General features: G+C 51.4%; 1 protein-coding gene across 3 annotated transcripts in view; it reads left to right on the top strand.

The window, feature by feature from the left end:
• Positions 1-373: 373 nt before the first annotated feature.
• AHRR (aryl-hydrocarbon receptor repressor) overlaps positions 374-21,422 on the top strand; it is an 80,214-nt gene continuing 59,165 nt past the window's right edge. For all 3 annotated transcript variants that reach the window (XM_027606910.2, XM_027606908.2, XM_027606907.2), the window contains exons 1-3: positions 374-468; positions 9,682-9,754; positions 17,075-17,256. In XM_027606910.2, coding sequence (XP_027462711.2) covers positions 9,690-9,754; positions 17,075-17,256 — 247 coding nt within the window. In that variant the 5' untranslated portion in view covers positions 374-468; positions 9,682-9,689. The remainder of the gene's footprint in view (positions 469-9,681; positions 9,755-17,074; positions 17,257-21,422) is intronic.

The following is a 21,422-nucleotide window of genomic DNA, read 5'->3' as shown; positions in this document are numbered from 1 at the left end:
GAGCCTGGGCCGGGCTTCTCTGCACCGCGGGCAGGTGCGCGCTCGGCCTCCCCCGGCGCAGGGGGGTGGTGGCGCGTGCCTGGGGGAGAGGAATAGAGGGCCTGGGGCTCCTGCGAGGGGCACAGGGGCCTCGAGGGGCATAAAGTACCCCCGAGCGGACAGACTCTTGCAGAGACCTCGGGGACGCGACGGGCGCACGGCGCGACCCCACCGTGGCGCACGCGGACCCGGGAAGGCTGTGCGGAGCGGGCCGGGGCGGAGATGCGCGCGCGCGCCCCCTGCCGCCTCGCGGGCTCGGTCGGCCCCTGGGCGGGGCGGGCTCGCGTGCCGGGGTGGGGCCGTCGTTCCGCGGCCGCAGCCGCCGCGGGTCCCCGAGATGCGAGCGCCGGCAGCCGCGCCGCCACAGCTCCCGGCCCGGGCGGGCTCCTCCCGCGGGTGCGCCTGAGCCTCCGCGCCCCGCCGCCCCGGGTAAGTGCCCCGGGCGCGCTCCGCCGGTCCCCGCTGCGCCATCGAGACCCTCGTACGGAGCCCTCCTCCCACCCATCCTGACGCAAGGCCCTGGGGTCCGGCGGGTGGTTTCTCACCTAAAAATAAAAACAGGATATTTGAGGGAAGCCGGTCCACTTGCACTGCTCATGGCCCCTCAGCTTCTCCCTTCCCCACAAGCTCCTGCCTGTGACCCACCGCCTTGGGGCGGTTGGGCTAATTTTGCTCTAGGTCCCGTTTCTTTCAGAAGCTCTTGGGCAGATGCTGGCGAGGGCTTTGCACCGCCCCCCTCCCCCCCGAGCCTTCCCCAGGGCAGCCGGTGGAGGAGTGCAGGAGCCGGGGGCCCTGGAGCTAGGGCAGCACAGCCTGGCGCCCTCCTTCCGGGCCAGGGAGCCCCAGGCTTGGTTCTCGCACTTGGGAAGGGCGGAAGGGCCCGTGTTCCAGGAATTCACTCGGTTTCAGTTAGCGGCACCAAGAAAGTTTTGTGTGGTTTTTTGTTTTTTGTTTTTCCTACAGAAGTCTTAATTTGAGTGGCCCCAAATCCCAGATTGTGGCTACTCTGTGAGTGGCACAGACCCTCAGTGACTTGCCGACCCTGGTGTTCCCACTGTGACTCCCATTAGGGAAGGGGCAGCTCACAGGGGCAGGTGACTGGTCAGCGTCAGAGGTCAACTCTTTCTTGGGTCCTTCCTCCTGTCTCTTTCCAGGGGTTGGTGCTGGAGGCATCTTCCCTCTTTGGAAGTGTCCAGCAGGCCCTCAGCTTTGGCTGCCCCAAGCATCATCATAGCATTGGGAGTGGGTAGCCCCTAGACTTACACATGGCCTCTGTTTGACCAGCCACAGCTGGTCCTTGAGGGGCTCAGGGCTTGAGTGTGTGCCTGGGACATCTGTCCTCAAGCTCTGGGTCCTTGAAAGTTGTGTACCTGGATTTCTGGCCTGGTCAGCAGCTGACTCAGCATGGACGCTCTGCAGGGGGTCTCTGGTAGAGGCAGGCCCTTAAGCCTGGACAACCTCCACCCAGTGTCTGCCATTAGGGATAATGCCTGGCTTCTGCAGACTCCTGGGAGGGAGTCCCATCACGGTGGCGGTCCTAGCACCGGCCATTAGGAGGAGACCCTGTGGTGATGTGCAGGCTGTACCCCCTCGTGGTGAGTGGCCAGCATGCAGCGTGGCCCTGACATGGGAAGCTGCGTATCTCCTGCAGCCCTCCTGCAGCCCGTGGCTGCCATTCACCTCCTTTACGCATAAGGACTTTGAGGTGGGTAACTGCTGGAGCTGCGACTCAGACTCCTGGTGTGGTCCCACAGCAGTGCGTGCCCATGGAAAGATGCTCCAAGCCCAGCATGGAGCCCAATGGGGGGCTTAAACTCATGATCCTGAGATCAAGACCTGAGCAGAGATCAAGAGCCAGACGCTTAACCAACTAAACCACCCAGGAGCCCCTAGAGAAAGATTCTTATATAAAAGCTCAGGTTTCTTTTGAGAAACCCAGTCAACTTAGAGCTTAGCAGGGATGGGAGGCCCCCAAACCACCCTGTTGGGCCCAGCTCACACGTGTATGTTCCCCTCTGGTGCCCAGGCCCCTGTCTGCCTCCCTCCCCAGCACAGTCCATGGTTGCAGGAGAGACCCTGGCCCAGGCCAGCCGCAGGCCACAGAAACCCAGTGGCGAGGGTCTCCTGCCCGCACTTCCCAACAAGGCGTCTGCCTCCTGCATCTGAGGCAGAGATCTGTGTCCTGCCTCAGAGGGGCATTTCTTCGAGGAGTTCGGTCTAATCCAGTGGAGGCTTCATCTTTTTGAGGAGAATGAACAGGTATTTAGTAAAATGGAATAATCTGAATGCCATAATATCCACCTATATATCCTATATATATATAGGATTCCCAGGGCAGAAACCTCAGCACAGATGGACCCCCAAACTGTGGTTTTTCAAGGAGGTCTGTGGTGGTGTGTGGGGGGGGTTGATGGGCAGCTCCTTTGATCTCTTCCACACACACCCCTGTTGGGGGGGGTACTTGGAGAGATTTATTTGCCCTTGGTGCTTTTTTACCGTAACCTGTGTTTTTAGGGTTGTTCTGAGCACTGAGATGGAGACACCAAGGGAGACCATGGCTTTGTGGGGCAGGCAGACAGTGTGTGAGGCATGCCTTGGAGCCGAGGTCCTGTCCCCGCTCCTGCTTGGAGGAAAAGAGCTTTGGGGGAAGGATAGTGAGGGGGTCAGCGCCACCCTGCACAGGAGGGTCCCTGGCCCCCTCCTCACCCTCTCTGTCATCTCCCCCAACCCCACACCGTCCCTGCTCCAGGCTCAGGGCTCATTTGGGGAATGGTGGTGCTGGGGATGGGATCTCCTTCACCTTTGACCTCATGGGTGACTGTAGGTTGCTGGGTGCCTAGCCCCTCGCGGGGTGCAGGGAAACTTCCCTGGCCTAGGCTGGGGCCAGGCCTGCGATGGCTTTGCACGCTGGCCTCCAGCCACTGAGGGTCCAACCTGGCTTCCCAGAGAAGTGCAGGTGTGGTGGCCGTACCCCAGGATGAGGCTGAGAAGGCAGAAGCATCCATCCATCAATTCCTGCTCCAGCCTGCGGCCCCCAGGTCACATCCCTGCACATGCTCTTGACTCTCGGGTATAAGCCCAAGAGAACTAAAAACATACATTCAGACAGAATCTGGCACACAAACACGCATAGCATCATTATTCACACCATCCCCGTCAGCTCAGAAACCCGCCTCTACCCCCCAGGCCCCTGCAGCTACGGCCCACTGTCTGCTCCCTCTGTGCAGAATGCCCTCAGACATTTTCAGTCTGCTCCATCCACTTCTCCCCTGCTATTCTCTGTCTTTCTCACCACTCCAGAATCTTCACCTGTATTTATATACACATTTGTGTTCTGTGCTTTTCATTGAGGTAAAATTCACATAAGCTAAAATTAACCACTTAAAAATGTACCATTCGGTACATTTATTTAGTATATCACCAATGTTGGGCACCTACCACCTCTGCTTACTTCCAAAACATTTTCTTGACCCCAGACAGAAGCTCTCTGCCCATGAAACAGTCATTCCCCATTCCTTCCTCCCCGGCCCTGGCAACCACTGATCTACTTTCTGTCTATGCACTTGCCTGTTCTGGTCATTTCATATGTATGGAACCAACACAGGAGCTCTGGTAGTCTGCCTTCTTGCGTGTGGCATGTCTTCGAGGCTCCTTCCTGTGGCAGTGTGCGTCAGAGCCCGTTCCTTCTCACGGCTGAGAAATACTCCACTGCGGGCATAGACCACACTTTGTTTACCTGTTCACCAGTTGACGGGCTTTGGGGTTGTCTACACTTTTTGGCTGTTGTGAATAACGATGCTATGCATGTGTGTGTGCCAGATTCTGTTTGAATGTATGTTTTCAGTTCTCCTGAGTATACATGACCCAGGAGTGGAATTGCTGGGGTGCCTCTGTGTCTAACTCTTTGAGGATGTGCCACACTGTTCCAGGTCCCAGGTTCCAGTGCCAAAGGTCCAGCTTCACATCCTCACCAACACTTGTCGTTTTCCTTTGTTTTGTTGATGGCCATCCTGGTGAGTGTGAAATGCTACCTCATTGTGGGTTTGATTACATTTCCCTAGTGATTAATGACGTGAAGCATTTCCATGTGTCTGTTGACTGTATATTTTCTTTGGAGAAATGTCTGTTCAAGTCCTTTGCCCATTTTTAATTGGGCTGTTTGTCTTTTTGTTGTTGTTGAGTTGTAAGAATTCTTTATATGTCCTGAATAGTAGACTTATCAGATGCATAATTTGCAAATGTTTTCTCCTGTTCTGTGACTGGATGGTGTCCTCTGAAGCACAGGTTTTTAAATTTGACGAAGTCTAATTTTTTTTTTTAATTTTCTTATTTGTGCCTTTGGTGACATATCTAAGAAGCTGTTGCCAAATTTAAGGCCATGAAGATATAGCCCCGTGTTGTCCTTGAGAGTTGTATAATTTTACCTCTTACACTTAGGTCTTTAACTAATTTTGGTTAATTTTTTCATACGGTGTGAAGCAGGGAACAACCTCATTCTTTTGCATGTGGACATCTGTTTGCCTGTTTGATGAGGGCATTCTTCTTTCCCCATCGAATGGCCTTGGCATCATAGTGTGTCTATTCTTATGCCACATTTTGCCCCTTTTTAATGCTTTAAAAAAAAAGCTTGTTATTATGGATAATTTCCAATCTTTAACAGAAGTGAAGTTTATAATGAGCCCAACTTATTCATCAACCAGCATAGATGGGCAGCTATCAATATGAAATGATCCAGTTTCATTTAGATTCCACTCTGCTCCCCAGATTACGTAGGAGCAAATCCCCGATGTGTCATTTTTTAGTACGTAACTCTGAAATATGTGGACTTAGAAAAAATCAGGCTTTTCTATTTTTAGCTTAATTTTTTTGTTTGAGTTGAGAGACTTTTATAAGGAAGAATTAACTACCACAGTGGATTGACCATAAAGGTGAAAAGAAGACTCTGAAGGGTACTCAGTGGCTGGCGGAACATGTCAGAAGAGTGCACTTAGAAATGGGGATCCCTCTCCAAAGCTGGGGTTCAGGCCTCTTTGGAGAGGGTATGGTTCAGCCCCCTGGTTGGTGGAGAAGGTCACTGAGTTTCTCGGCCTCTGGTGGTGGTTAGCAGGAACAAATTAAACTCTGAAGCCCTGGGATCAGAATCTTCTTACTCCTGCCAAGTCCCTCCCGGGCCCTCTGCTGGCAGGCACCACACCGTGTGCTATAGAGAGGCTTGCGTTCATGCAGAGCTCCCAAGGAGGGGTGGACTTGGAGTCTAGAGGCAATAAATGGGTACTTGGCACAACTTTTGAGTACCATTACACCACTTAGTGAACATGCAGGAACCTTCCACTGGGCCCTTACATCTCCCCAGTCCTGGCCTAGGTGCTAGAGTTGCCATACCCCTGACCTCTACATATGTTACAAACCCCACGATACATGGTTATCATTATTGTTTAAACAACTATCTTCTAAAGACCTTCAAACAGTAAGAGCAGACCTTGGGTTTATAACCCAGCAGTTCTGTTTCCTGTGCCTCCTATTCCATTTTGTGGACCCATGTTACCATCTGGTATCATTTTCCTTTGGCCTGAAGACACCCTTTCACATTTCTTACAGTGTGGGTCAGCTGGTGAGCAATTCTTTCAGCTTTTGTGTGTCTGAAAAAACCTCCAGCCTTCAGTTTTGAAAGCTGTGCGCACAGGGTGTGCCGTCTCTGCACTTCTCCGACGAGGTGTCTGCTCTCATGCTTGCCCTTGTTTCTCTGCACCAATGGATGTTTGGGGGCATTTAAGATCATTCTGTATATCCCTGCTTATGAGCAATCGGAGTACGCGTGGCCTTGCTGTAATTTAAACTTGCAGTTTATTGATCTTCTTAAATCTGTAAGTTTACAGTTTTCGTTATGTTTGGACAAATCTCTACTATTTATTAATTTTTTTCTCTCACCTCATATTCTTTGGAGCCCCAGTTATACACATAGTAAACCTCTTGAAATACTGAAGTATTTCATTTTTATTTTGGTGCTATTGTAAATGGTTCTGCTTTTTAAAAATCTGTGTTCTGATTGTTCATGGCTAGTCTACAGAAACACACTGGACTTTTGTACATTGTCCTTTTACCCTTTGACCTTGCTGAACTCAATAATTATAAGAGATTTGTCTTAGTAAACTTTCCTGGATTTTCTCTATGTACAATCATGTTGTCTGTGAGCGGAGTTCTGTTTCTTCCTTCCCCAACATTATGGCATTGCTTTTCTTCATCTTATTGCCCTGATGAGGACACTCATGTGGTGCTGAGTGGAAAGGGGGATGCAGGGTCTGTGATCCAGGGGAGGAGCTCGGTCTTCACTGTTAGGTGTGACGCTAGTGTAGGTGTTTCTGTAGAGGCCCTTTATCAGGGTAATTAAGCTCCCTTCAAATACTTTTTTTGTCAAATACTTTTTTGCATGTAGGAGATGGTCATTGTATTTTTTTCTTTAGTTTATTAATGTAGTGAATTGCAATGACCAATTTTTGGATGTTGAAGCAGCCTTGAATTCTTGGATAAACCTCACTTGTGATGATGTTTTGCCTTATTTGTATTGCTGGATTCCACTTGTTAATGTCTGATTGAGGATGTTTGTGTCTATTTTCATGGGGGATATCAGTCTGTAGTTTTCTTGAAATGTCTGGTTTTTGTATCAGGGTGATGCTGAACTTATAAATGAGTTGTCAGTTTTCAATTTTATTTTCAGTTTTCTGCCAGAGGTTGCAGAGAATCGGTCTTATTATTATTTTTTTTAAATTGGTAGAATTTACCAGTGAAACCATCTGGACCTAGGTGTTTTTTTGTTTTGTTTTGTTTTTTATTGTTGAAAAAAAATAGGACCAAACAGTTGTTTTCCTGAGTGAATTTGGTAGTTTGTATCTTTCAAGGAATTTGTCCATTTCATCTAAATTATTGGATTTGTGGGGATAGTATTTGTCTCAGTCTGCTTGGGCTACCACAACAAAAGCCCATACTGGGGGCTTAAACAACAGACATTTATTTCTCATAGTTTTGGAGGCTGGAAGTCCAAGATCCAGGTGCCTGCTTATTGGTTTTACAAGCTTCTCAGGAGCTTCCCAGGTGTGATCTGAAACTGGCCCCTGTTTGTGGAGGGAAGAGAGACCTCCCTCCTCTCCCTGTGGCAGGGAGAGACCAAGAAAGAGGTGGCCACTCCAGGTTGATAGGTGACAGTTTGAATAAGCCAAGAGAAATTACATACAAAGGCTTGTCTTAGGTGGCAGAAAGATGAGTGGATCCAGTACCCATTGGCCATCTCTTAAAAGTCTATAAAGAGGCCTCAACTAGGCTCAGTCATATATATCGTGCACATCCCAAGGCTATGTCCTTGGAACAGCCGCTGGGAGCAGGAAAGGTGAGTGGAGCCCACAACCAAGGAGAGTTGGTGGGGGGCGGTGAAGAGCTTCCTAGTACCTGGGTCCAGCTCACAGGTCAACTGGCGGTCATGTCTTCTTGATGACCTTCCCCAACACTGCTGATTTGGTTTCCAGGGAGAGCTCTCTTCTTGGTTTGCAATGCCACTGTACACATGGTGAAGAGAGAGCCCTGGTGTCTCTTCCTCTTCTTATAGGGGCAACTGTTCTAATAGATCAGGGCTCTGCTTTTATGACCTTATTTAACCTTAATCACTTCCTTCAAGGCCCCACCTCCAATGGAGGATTAGGGCTTCAATATATGGATTTTGATTGGGGAAAAACAGGTAAGTTCATGGTTGTATACTTTTATTTTCTTTCTAATGTCTGTGGGATCTGTAGTGATGACCCCTCTTTCATTCCTGATATTGGTCATTTGTGTCTTCTCTATTTCTTGATCAGTCTGGCTAGAGGTTTATCAATTTTGTTGATCTTTTCATAGAACCAACTTTTGGTTCATTGATTTTTCTATTTTAAGTTTCGTTGATTTTTCTTCTTTATTATTTCCACCTTTCTGCTTGATTTGGATTTATTTTCTCTTTTTCTAGTTATTTAAAGTGGAAGCTTAGATTATTTGGATCATTTATTTTTTTCTAATATAAATGCTTAATAATATCAGTTTCCATCAAAGTATTGGTCAGCTGTGTCCCACAAAATCTGTTATGTTGTGTTTTCATTTTCATTCAGTTCACAGTACTTTAAATTTCTTTGAGACTTTCTCTTCTACCCGTGGTTATTTAGAAGCAGGTTGCTTTCCAAATATCTGGACATTTTCCATATATCTTTCTAGTTTGATCCCATCATTGTCACAAAACATACTTTGTATGATTTCTATTCTTTTAAATTTGTTGATGATTGTTCTAAAGTCCCAGAATTTGGTCTATCTTGATGAATGTTCCATGTACAAAGAATGTGTATTCTGCTGTTGTTGAGTGTTCTATAAATGTCAATCAGTTCAAGTCTGTTATTGTTTGGATATTCTAAATCCTTCCTGGTTTTTGGTTTACTTGTTCTATTGATTACTGAGAAAGGAATGTTGTTGTCCCTGGTTATATTCCTTTTTCTTAAGTCTACTTTGTCTGATACCCACATAACTAGCCCAGCTTCTTTTGATTACTGTTTGCATGGCATATATTTTCCTATCCACTTGCTTTACCTACTTATGTCTTTATATTCAAAGTGTGTTTCTTATATTTAAAGCATGTTCATGGCATATTTCACTTCACACACACACCTCTTCTTGAGGCCAGGTAAGGGCTCCTAAGCTCTGCTCCAAGTCTGTTGGCCCAGTGCCTGGCAATGAGTGGTCACAGCACACGGGTCTGCAGGACGTTTGTGAGGGCTCACATACCCTCACTGCATGGAAAAATCAAGATTTTGGTGCATCTGAAAGTGGTGATGGGTGAGCCGACCAGCCTTAGGGCACAGATCCTGGGCTACTCCTTGGGGACCTCCTCTTGGATACAGGTGCCATGTCCGGCACTGCTGGTGGAGGCTGGTGGGTATGTTCAGCTGGGCTTGGGGCAGCTGCGAGTTGGTGGCTAAAGTAGAAGCCCAGTGCTGTGAAGTTGAGTGGGAGATTTTACATACGAAAGAGGAAGCCTGTTGGCTCAGAAGCACAGGGCCATAAAGGGGAGGGTTGGGACAAGGAAGAAGACCTACCACAAACACCACCAAGAGAGGACACGTGCAGCCCCTGCCAGAGGAACAGCCCCATCAGAACCCTGACGCAGCAAACTGCTCTTTGGTACCTTAGCTGTGTGTCCTGCTCATGGATGCCATGGAATGGCTTCTGTTTTCTGAGGACAGGCTCAGGATATTTATCTACCGTAAGCTTTCTGAACCAACTGCAAGAGCACAGGGCTGTTCTCTGTACGAGTGTAGTGACTCGGGTCCTCAGGTCAGGCTTGGGGAGTATGATACTGATGGTCAAAGGGGAGATGTCATGGCCAGGGCCGTGTGTCCTCACTGGGCCCTTCGGCATCTTCCTGCTGAGTGAAACAGGGTGTGAGTGGTTCACACTGGCAAGCTTGGTGGGTCATCAGTTTGTGATGGAGGAGTGGGACCCCAGTGTGGGGTTACTGTGGCTCTTTGACTAGCATAGCAGACCTTAGCTGACGCTTCTGCCTTTGTGGTCTGGGGAGTTGTGTGGACACTGGGGGCCCTTCAACATAACCAACTTTATGCTCCCTTTCTCTTTTAGGGCCAGAGATGATGATCCCACCAGGGGAGTGCACGTATGCTGGAAGGAAAAGAAGAAAGCCCGTTCAGAAACAGTAAAGTATCATGTCTTCTGTTTTTGCTGATTGTTCATGTTGAAGGGGAGGTACTTGTGTTTTCATCAAAAGGAGTGAATTTTCAGAACAAAGTGAGTGAAGGAGAGGCTTTGCTGTGTCTTCCTGATGGGTAGGGGGACTTGCAGCTATAGCAGCAGAACCAGGGTCTGGGGCTGCAGGTGAGCTGCAGAGCTGGAAGCCCACTGCAGCTTTAATTAATAGCTTTGGGCTGCTTTCCTAACTTTGATTAGAAGGCATGGTCAGAGCCGAGTGACACCTTTGGGCCAGAAGTCAACATGGGGGCCTGAAACGTCACCATGATTTTTAGTGAGCACCAGAGCCCCTCTCTGCCCTGGTGAAAGCCTGTCTTCGCGAGGACACACCACAGCCCATTTGTGAGCTTTGTCACACGTGATGGACACAGTGTGCGGCTTGCTCCCCCTGCCTGGGGGCCTCCAGGAAGTTTACAGAGTAGGGAGGGGAACTGGTGGCCCTCACGCCCTGGACACAGTCCCTCTACTGGCCCAGGGGCATTCAGAACACTCAGGTGTGCAGTCTGCGGTGGTGGCGGGAATTATGGGGGTTTGGAGCTACCCCTCTGTGCCCTGGGGCTGTCTCTGGCTCCTCCAGTGGGGGTCCTACAGCATGTCCCACTGTCGGCTGGGCCTCTGGGTGTGTGTGTGTGTGTGTGTGTGTAATACAGCTCTGTTTGAATGAGTGTGAGCACATGAATACAAGGCTCTGTGTGTGGGATGTACACCTGCAATGCTGTCTGTAGGTGGGTCCGTGTTTCTGTGACCCCGGCTGCCCTCCTGGCCCCTGGTGGCTACAGAGGTCTGAGAGGTCTGCAGGAATGTGGCTACCACCACCACCTGAGGATAGACAGCAGAGGCTTGAGAGGCTGGACTTTGGAAAGTGGACTTGTCACCTGAGTCAGTTGCGTGGCCGCCGTGGGCCTCCCCAGCTATGCAGGCGAAGAGTGGGGCAGGAGAGCTCTGAGTGCATCCCTGACGAGGCGGAAGGCTGGGAGTTTCCATGACTGGGTCCAGGGTCGGGCGGACCGCTCTGGTGGAACACAGTCCTGCTTGTGTGTGCCGGACAGGATTTGTGCTGGTGAACACACTGTCATGTTGAGTGAGGAAAGATCCTCAGGACACATCTGTGTGCACCGTTTTCTGTGTGCTGGGCCATCTGGGGCAAGGGAGCTAACTTTCCTGCTTTTATAATGTTTTTGTTCCAATAACAGGGTCTGAGATAATGAGTTTTTGAGGCATTTATTACAAAGTAATTCATTTTATTTATTGATGTTTTAAAGAAGTCTCATGTTCATCTGATTCAAAACTCAGACCCCCAGCAGGTCCCTCCTGCCCAGTCACTGGCATCCACTTGAATAGTTTCTTGTGAGTCTGTCCTGAGAGGCTCCTGCATAAAGCAGCAGGTATGGACACACGTCCGTTCAGAGTGACGGCGTCTGCACAGTTGTCCTTCCATTTGGGTGCACACCTGTGCCTGCCCTGTAGCGCCCAGAACCTCCTGCGTCATTTTGCATGCGTGCTCACCATTGGACAGCAGCCCACCGTGGGCGCCACACATCCTGGCATGTTCGTTTTGGCGCCACCCTTCCCTGGGCTGCCTCTCAGGGTTGTGTTTGGAGTGAGCAAACTTGGGGAAAGAGGTGGACTCTCCCTTCAGGCAGCTTGTTTACTGTTCACTATGCAAGTGGTGGACTCTCCGAGCTGGGCTTCCCCAGCTGCAGACCCTACACAGCAGCACCTGCCAGGGGCCCGTCTGGGTCGCTCCCACGGGACTCAGGGACGTGGTAAATGAAGCAGACACATGAAGGGGCACGCTGCCTGCCGTGGGGTGAGGAATGGGAGACTCACGCCTCCTGCCAGCACCCATGGAACAGCAGCTGGTCATTGCCTTGCAAGAGGGTGAGTTAGGCCCCACCCGGGCAGCTTTCCTGGCCACGAGGCTGCTCTGTCGGAGGGTGTGGGCCCTGAGGACTGTGAAGGGTGCCACCAGCTGCCCAGCATTCTGGGCATGCTCGTCTCTGCTGGAACAGGCCTCCTTCCTGCCCTGCGCACATGCTGCATTTCAGACTTTGGTCATTTTAATTTGTGTTCTTCCCGTAAGTCAGGTTAGAACACCATCTGGATTTCCTTTTCTCCAAACTATGTTGATCACTTTTGCTCATTTCTCTATCAGATTGTTTGTGTTTGGTGCTTCTTGAGTCTTAGGAGCTAGTTCTGTACTAGACACACTAGTTCTTGAATCTGTGTCAAACACTTTCCTCCGGTTTTGATTTTACTTATCATGTTTTTTTTATGCGGAAAAATTAATTTTTATGAGGTTGGATTTATTAACCGTTTCCCTGGTAGCTAATTAATCTTACATTGCAGTTTGGAAGATCTCCCTGCTATAAGCTTATGAGGGAATTTCCAGTATTTTCTGTAAACTTTTATGGGTCCCTAATACATATTTTAAACTTTCAAGCACTTGGAATTTTTCCTGGTTTGTGGTTAGGGTCTGAATCTGTCTCTTCTTTTCCCATGACCACTGCTTGTTCCTAACACTGTTGATAATCGGTTTCTTCCTCACTGGCTTGAGAGGGTGTTGGGCATTTAAGCTTGGGGACTGGGTGGGGGGTCGGTGATGAGAGACCATGGGGTAACTTGAACAGTCGCTGGGTGTTTGCCGATGCATGCGCCCAGCACACCCTCTCCACCTGGCTCTGCGTGCCAGGTGCAAGGAGGCGGCCACCGGGCATGTCTGTGTGTCCGTCTGCCCCAGGGGAGCTGCTGGCTGTGTGCTTGTGAGCAGAACACCTCTCTAGGAAAACTGGAGGCCAAACCCCGTGGGGGTCTGATTGCTCTCCAGGGATGGCACCATAGCTCCTGGAGGTGTTTGTTGCTTGCACTTTTCTCCTCACTGGGCTGTAACTGAAGGAGATGGAACTGTGCGTGTGTAGATGCACAGTCTGGTCAGGTTTGACACGTGTAAGCACATGGAACATCACCGAAATCAAGGTCACCGACACTCGAATCCTACCCAGAGTGTCCTGTGTGCCGTTCCTGCCTTCACCTCCATCCAGGCAGCCCTGATGTGCTCTGTCTGGTAGCCTGCCTTGTGTTTCTGGAATTTTCTATAAATGGAATCATACACCATTTTGTTGGGCATGATCTTGAGATTCACCTGCAGCTTGTGTGCATCGAGTGTGCTCCTGGTTACAGCCGAGCGGAGCTGCAGCGTTCGGATGCACTGCTTTGTTCAGTCACCTGTGGACGGGCATCAGGTGCTTCCAGGTTTGGGCCATTACGAGTAAAGCTGCCATGAACGTTTACTTACAAGGCTTTGTGTGGAGTGGGGTTTTCGACTTCTCCAGCACATGCGAGTTACTTTCAGGGAACCACCAAGCTGATCTCCAAAGCCTTTGTACCATCTATGTTCCCAGCAGCCACTCACGGAGCTCAGCTCCTCTGCCTCCTTCCTGAGCGGCGCCTCCTGGCTAGCTCTCCAACAGGCTGCGGGCGGCCTCCCCGAGGCTCTCGTCCGCCCTTCCTGAGCAGTGCTGGGCATCTGTTCATGTACTTATTTGCCGTCCACATATCTTCTCTGGTGAAGGGTCTGTTTAAATAATTTGCCTTTCTTCATATTGGATTGTTTGTCTTCTTATTGAATTATAAAACTTCTTTATGTATTCTGGATAGAAGCTCTTACGGGCACTGTCCCCCAATCTGTGGCTTCCCTTTTCATTTGTTGTCTTTTTTTTTTTTTTAAGTAATCTCTGCGCCCAGTGTGGGGCTCCAGCTCACAGATTTGAAATCAAAACTTGCACATTCCATCCAGGAGCCCCCTTTTCATTTTCTTAATGGTGATTTTTCAAAAGACATTTAAAAATATTGATGAAGATCAATTTATCAATTTTTTCTTTTATGATTTGGAGTGTGGGTGTGTCTTCTAAGTGTCCTGGGACTATCCCAAAGATTTTCTCTTGTATTTTCCTCTAAAGTTTTAGAGTAGGCTGTAGATTAGGTCTGTGATCCACTTTGAGTTAATTTGGACGGGCTTGTGTGAGGTGAGGGCTGGTGTTCACTTGTTTTCATGGGTGTCCAGTTGACTTTCTTTCCCTGTTGAACTGCCATAATATCTTTGTCATATGAGTTGGCCAAAAATGTGGGTTTGTTTCTAGACTGCCTACTCTGTTCCTTTGTTGCAGACTTCTGTCTTTCCTGTAATACCAAACCATCTTGAATGTTGTGGATTTATAGAAAGCTTAAAATCAAAAGGATACATCCTCTAATTTTGTTCTTCTTTAATTGCCTATTCCTGGTCCTTTGTATTTCCATGTACATTTTAGAATCAGCATGCCAGTTTCTGTAAAAAGTCCTGCTGGCATTTTAATTGCAATTACATTGACTCTGTCCTGTAGGTCAGTTTTGGGGGAGCATTGCCTGGTTTGCTCCAGGTATTCTGTATCTTGCTTCCGTCTGAACCAGCCTTCCTGAACTGTTCCATGCTGCTAATGGCCCTGGTCTCTCATCCCCCATCCCCTCCTGCTGAGTCTCTGCCCAGGGACTTGGAGCTTCCTCCACCCCACATGAGGCCAGCTTGGTAGGGTGCTTTTCCTGCATGAGGGCATGGGGTAGGATGGTTCCCGCTCTGGCCCATGGGGCTGGGGAGAGGGGTGGTAGAGATGCATCAGGGGGCAGCCGGTGCTGTGAGACATTTTGAAAGGGCTCTTCCAACATCCATCTCTCTAGCAGGCTAATGTCCCTCCCCCAGGCACCCCGTGGGGGTTGGGGTAGAGGTGGGGAGCAGTCACCGCTCGGCTCATTCTCAGGCACAGGCTGTTGGGGGAGGCAGGTGGCAGCTCCCCCCAACCCTACACATAGGTGAGACTTCAGCTGGGGCCATCTGCCTGTCTCCCACTGTCTCCCCTTCTCTGACCCCCACACCTGCCCTGGGTAGTGCCCTGTCTCTGGGGAGACCTTGGGTGTCTCACTGACGAGCCAGGGGCGGGGGGAACTCTCCTCCCGCCAGCAAGCACCAGCCCCACTGGAGCCACTCAGTTTGTCCCCAGGCCTTCTGCCAGTTTACATTTTGGCTAGTAACAGGAGTGGTTTGGGGGCAAGTGGCTCATTAAGGAAGAAAACCAGCAGAAAGTGAAAAGACAATCAAAGACATGGGCAAAATATTTGTAAATAGCATACCTGGTAAAGGTATACCATATAAAGGACTCCTGTAACTCAACATTAAAATGACAAATAATAACCCCATGAAAAAATGGGCAACAACTTGGGTAGACATTTCTCCAAAGAAGACACTTGCGAAAAGATGCTCAACATTTTTGGTCATTAAGAAATACAGATCAAACCACGGTGAGATGCCACTTCCCTCCTGTGCAAACGGCTGTTCTATGGGAAAAGGAAAATAATGTGTTGTTGAGGATGTGGACCACGGAACCCTCTGTCTTGCCAGTGGGGGCATTGGTGGGTGCGCGGTCTGGCAGCTCCTCTGAGAGTAGAAGAGGGTGAGCACACAGCTGCCCACTCCTGGGCATGTGCCCGAGAGAACTGGAAATTAGGTTCCCACAAAGTCTTACCTTGAGTGTTTGCTGCAGCATTCTGTACAATGCCCAGATGCCCGTCCTCTGGGGAACAGGGGGGCACAGTGTGGTCTGTCCACACACCTGGGAAAAGGAACCTTGTCCTGACCAGTGCTACACCACAGGTGGATCCTGAAAACATGATGTTACGTGGAAGAAGCCAGACGCAAAAAGTCTCACATTGTGGGATTCCAGGTGCATGAAATGTCTAGAACAGCTAATCCATGGAGACGTAAGGCCACATGTGGTTGCCAGGGGCTGGTGGAGGGGAAAACAGGAAGAGACTGATAAATGGGTACAGGGTTTTATTTGGGGTGATGAAATGGTTGGGAACTTGATAGAGATGTGGTTACACAGCACTGTGAATGTACATTTTGAAATAGTGTTATGTGAATTATACCTCAAAAAAAAAAAGCATCCCCAAAACAAAGAGAGACAAAGATGTGGCCTCGGGGACTGGAGCGGCAGGCTTTTGTGTGTTTTCTGTGGCCTGGGCCCTCAGACTCTGCAAAACAGATTTGTGCTGTGCACCTCCTTCTCACAGACAGACTGTTTGACCTCACCATCCTTGTAAGTGACAAGTAGGAGCTTCTGGACCAAAGAGACCCCAGCCCCTAGAAACAACAGGAGCCCTCCCGCCTGCCAGGCACCGTGACCCCAGGGAGGGTTGGCCCTGGGAGCCAGGCCACACCATTGCCAAGCTTGCCAACGGCCTCCTCCCCCGACTCATTTTAGCTTCAGATGCTTTTATGTGGTTGACCTTTAGGAAGGGCCTATAAGGAGCTGCTTCTGTGAGGGGGACATAAGGTCAGAGGAAGGGAACGGTCATCCTGGGGGCTGAGAGAGTCGGATGAGGGAGGTCACTGGGAAGCGGCTGGGGTCTGGGGTCAGCTCTGCTCTGTGCAGGGTTGGTAGACAGGGAAGCCCTGGGCCGGGGGAATCCCCCCTGTGGGGGAGAGCTGGTCTGTTGTGGAGCAAGGGGAGACGGGACCCAGGGCTCCAGCTGCCTCACAGTGGCACAGCCTGTGACCTCAGGGCCTCCGAGGGGCGGGCGGGTGGGCGGGATGGTGCCCAGGCACCCAAGGGTCCTCCATTATTAGTCTTTCCTTGGCCCCTTTCAGCCCCGCCATGTAGAGGAGAAACTGAGCCCAGAGAGGCCAGTCACATCTACACCGCAGATCCCAAAAAGGTCGTCTGTTTAAAAAAAGCCTGAAACAGGCTGAGGGGAGGAAGTTAGCACAGAGAGGTCAAGAAATGTGCTGGGGCCACATAGCTTGCTCACAGCCGTGTTCCCGAGAGGCCTGCTGTCTGTCTCTGAGTGCCCTTCCTGGTAATGGGGTCCCTGCTTCCTTGTGTGCACAGGATCAGGAGACTTTTTTCTTTTTTAAGATTTTATTTATTTATTAGAGAGAGAGCAAGCACAAAGCAGGGGGAGCGGCAGGCAGAGGGAGAAGCAGGCTTCCCGTGGAGCAGGGAGCCCGATGTGGGACTCGATCCCAGGACCCCGGGATCATTACCGGAGCCAAAGGCAGAAGATTAACCCACTGAGCCACCCTGCATCCCAGGATCAGGAGACTTTTGTCCTTCTCAACACCTTTTTCATTTAGAAGCTGATAGCACCATAAGGTCGTTTCTGGGGATGGGTTTGCAGCCCGTGGGGTGACGGACACTGGTGGAGAACCCCGAGTCTGACTATGGTTGCTTCCCTGCAGGAGGCCCGCCACGGGGGCCGAGAAGTCAAACCCTTCCAAGAGGCACCGGGACCGGCTCAATGCCGAGCTGGACCACCTGGCCAGCCTGCTGCCGCTTCCTCCCGACATTGTGTCTAAGCTAGACAAGCTTTCTGTCCTGCGTCTCAGCGTCAGCTACCTCAGGGTGAAGAGCTTCTTCCAAGGTAGGACTCTCCCCTGTGCCCAGTGCGCCCGGCTGGGTGTCGCCTGTGCCCCGACCTGTGCCCACGTGCACCCGGCTGGGTGTCACCGGTGCCCACCTGGGTCTCACCCGGGTCTCACCCTACTTTGCTGGGGGGCCGGTTTGCAACCCTTGTCTTTGGTGGTCATTTAGAGGAGCAGTCACTGAATGCTGATGAACCGGAGGCTCTGTGGGAGGGGCAGGTTGGCTTTGCAGCCTCAGGGCTTCAGAGGACCGGGCAGGTCTGCTCCGTGGGGGAGCAGGGTGGCTGAGCTCAGAAGGCCGTGTTCCCCGTTCGCCGTTCGCCGGCATAACTGCTGAGCGGCCAACCTTCAGGGTTGTTGCTTTGCCTGTCCTGGGGGCGCTGTGACCCAGGCCCAGCAGCAGCCCGTCTGTGCAGGGGGTCCCCGGCACGTGTCAAACCCTCACGGTAGCTGGGGGCGGTGCTGTCCTACATCTGAGGCTCTAGGCCAGGCTTATTCTCCCTGTGGCCTGGCTCAGCTCCTGGGGAAAGAAATGTGACTGTCACCACCCTATTTCAGAGCCTGTGACTGTTGCCATCATCTTGAATTAAGTCTGAACTTACAGAATCATGACTTACTACGTGTCTTTGGGAGTGAGTAAAATGAATGTGTACAGGGGCAGGTATGCCCACTAGGGAGTGGTGGGGGCTGTGGCCAACAGCAGAGTCCGTGCTCTGCCTGAAGGCTTTGGAGGTCAAGTTCTGCACATCTTCATGTTGCTGAACAAAATGGCTGGGGCTGCTGTGAGGAGAGTGGGCCAGGGCTGAGGCCCTGGGGCGATGTGAACCCGGGTCTGTCCCACCTCCCACCCTGGTGGGAGCAGTTTGCCCTGAGATGACTGGCCAGGCCTGGGCTCCTTGTAAATCCAATGTGCCTGAGGTGTGACTCAGCCAGTGTGTGTTGCCGGCCTTCTCCAGCCCCCCAGGAGAGGGAGAGTGGTCTTCCCGAGGACTCAGCCATCCCCCAACCCCGACTTCCTCCAGAGAGCCCATTGTGAGGGAAGATGAGGGGCCTGTGGACAACTCTGCCCAGTGGATACTCCAGCTGGGCACCTCACCGACTGGCCCCTCCAAAGAACCCACTTTGGCCTCCATTCCTCTTACGGAGTGGGAATCCTAGATCCTTTGATCACTGCTGGCCTCGGAGAGCCTGCTGTGTGTGTGAAGCCTCTACATGGGGTTTCCTTTCAACCTCCATCCCCTATCCCAGAACCCTGGGAGCCCACCCATGTATGTCCTCACTCTGCTCTGGGGCATGGATCCCTGTGGGTAGTCCAGGCTGGTCCTGAGCCATGATGTAAAGGCCGCTTGCCCTCAGTGGGAGGCCAAGCACACTAGGCTATATGGCCATCAGGTCTGTTGAGCCAGGCTTGGTCCTGGGGGCTGGTAGCCAAGGAATCGGCCATGCCCAGGACCCCTCTAGGGCATCCCTATTCCCCTGTGCCCCCATGCCTCCCCATGCTACCTGCGTCTTCCGTCCCCGACACGGGCCTGTGGGATTTTGCAGCCCGAGCCTGGAGTTCACCCAGGACTCAGCCCAGGTCAGTCCTCCTCATTAAACCACCCACTTTTTCTTTGGGTTAAAAGAGTGCCATCAGGCGTCCATCACCCAGACGTCCATGGCTGGTGGCGAAAAAGTAGTCTGGAGGGTGGCAGAGGATGGTGGGTGCCATGGGGTGGGGTGGCCCTCAGTGGAGGTCACCAGGAGGGTCTTGTGGGCTGGTGGGCTTCCCAGAGGAGGTGAGGGGCAGGTGCTGTCTGTGGGCTGTGCTGAGGCAGCCCCCTACCCCAGGCTGTCTAAGGGTTTGGCTCCTCGCTGCCCAGGTCTTATGTCTCAGGTGGAGCCTCCTAGGTCCGGGCCCCTTCCCCAGGGACAGAGGGATTCTGTGCTCCTTCCCCAGCAGCACTGGGGATCCCCAGGCCCTCGGAGGACAGGGCTTGGTGCCCTCCCCTGGCCTGCACCAGGACCCTCTCATGGCTCTCTTTCTTCTGTGGGTAGCTGTATGTAGAGCAGATTCCTGTCCCCCAACCTCCATAACCACAGGCTCCTATGTCCTCTCGCTGGTCACGTTCATCACCGCGTCTGAATGTTGTCTGCATTCTCTTTCCCAGTGTCCACACGTCTGGCTCATGGCTCTCTCTCGAAGCTCCGGTATCTTAGATTTGGGTTCTTGGTTGCCCTCAACCTTGGGTGTCTGATGGGCCAAGAAAGCCCACAGATCAGAAGATGGTACCACACTTTGTTGGAAGGTGGGACAGTGGTCTTCCCAGCTTGTGTTCTGAGCAGAAGCTGAGAGCAACATCTCAGGGGTTTTGAATTACTTTTTTAAATTAAAAATCAGTAGTTACCCAGCCAGTGGGACCTGCGAGTGGGGTTGAGTCTGTATTGTTCCCAACTAACTGTGGGCTCAGTGCTGATGACTGGGTCCTTGGGGACTTCAAGGAGACTAGGGGCTGTGCCCAGGTTTCTGCACCAGGAGGGGGCACTGCACAGACCTCTCATGGACCCCTCCTTGTGTGTCCCCTCAGGAAGGCCCCACCCCCATGACTGGGGCTATTTGGTGGTCACTCTGAGCCCCAGTGGTGTTGAGGTCAGTTTACTGGGATGACTTAGAACATTTTAGAAGTTGTGTAGCACAGGGGTGCTTTTTCAGGAGGTTTGTGATGTGATGAAGTTGAGAAAGTCGTGCAAAGTGTGGTGGAGAACCATGGAGCGGGTGCCAGGACACATCGAAGGCGTGGTCCCGGACTTGCCTTTGTGAAGCACTTCTGTTATAGATGGTGACCCCAGCTTCCACTGAGCCCATTTGGACAGCTTGGGCTAGGTTTGGGGCTGCCCTCGGTGGGGTTGGTGGTTCACCTCTTCCTACGGACACACCCTCGCCAACCTGACCTCCTGGCTGGGCGGTTGGGAGGGGACAAGGTCAGTTCTTCTCTGGACGGATCGAGCTGTGCCCGGCCAGGCCGGTGTTGGTGGTCTCAGAAAGGCTCCGATCTAGTGTTTCCAAGAGTTCAGGCAACTGTCCTAGTATTGGCCTGAATGCCTAGCTCTTCTTAACCAGATGCTACCTCACGCCTCCCGCTGGTGCAAGCAGACGCCCTTCATGTCGGCCTGAGCCTTTAGAGGCAACTCGAGGTCCTGCGGCAGGCCCATCAGTCAAAGCTCACAGCTACATGGCGACTGTCACGGTTAGGGTCTAACAAACTTGATTTCTCCACAATGCCTTTTCTACCAGGGATTCTGAAGTTTGTGATCCCCCTCGAGCTGTACATTTTAGAGGAAATTCTAAAAATTTCCTGGATTCATTTCCACTGTGTAGTTAGAAAAAAGTCAGGCTACAAAAATTGGATCTTAATCTGCGCTTCCTGACTCAGAAATAGATGAGCTAATTTCATTAAAGCTTCCATAAAATGTTACCTTTGGGAAGGATGTGACCTGGAAAATTTCAGCCTCAAAGGGTAATAAGGCCTCAAAATTTGCCTGTAATGTTTACTTTAGTGTTGGCTTTTGCGGATTTTTGAAAGCCGCATGGTTTTTAAAATTTTATTTATCTGGATTTTACATAGGCAATGGGCCAGTGCTTCTGTTATCAACCCCTCTGCTCCAACACAAGAGTGGGATTTTCCACGACTGTGAATTCACTGTTCGCAAAATAGGAAATTGAGGGCTGACGAAAGGGGAGAAGGTGGGGCAAGAGGACAAGCATAAAGGGTCCTTGCGGTGGGGCCAGAGCAAAGCTGGTTCCCCCAGGATGTGGGGGTCCGAAAAGCCCCAGCACCCCCTCACTTAAGCCCAGGGGTCAGTCAGGGCCCCTTTCTCCAGGCAGAAGCTCTGCAGAGTGGGCTCCTCTGGGAGACTCACCAGCCAGAGGGACAAGCACCTGTGGTGGAGAAGCACTGCTTACAGGTGACGAAGAGCCCGAGGTCCGCCCGCTGCGTCCACCCTGTGAGTCCTTCAGACAGGAGCATCAGTCAGGGCTCCTGATGCTGTGGAGAGAAGTGTCAGAGAGGGGAACATTGTCAATGAACAAAACCCGGGGGAGGGGGAAGTGGAAAAGCTGTTTGGGCTCTGTGGGAACGTGGAGATTTCTCACCCTGGAACAGGGCTGCCCGTGGATCGTGTCCGG

The sequence above is a fragment of the Zalophus californianus genome, chromosome 5, assembly GCF_009762305.2.
Source record: "Zalophus californianus isolate mZalCal1 chromosome 5, mZalCal1.pri.v2, whole genome shotgun sequence".
Classification (NCBI taxonomy): Eukaryota; Metazoa; Chordata; class Mammalia; order Carnivora; family Otariidae; genus Zalophus; species Zalophus californianus.
Note: the sequence above shows the minus strand (reverse complement) of the source record. Positions and strands in the feature narration are given on the sequence as shown.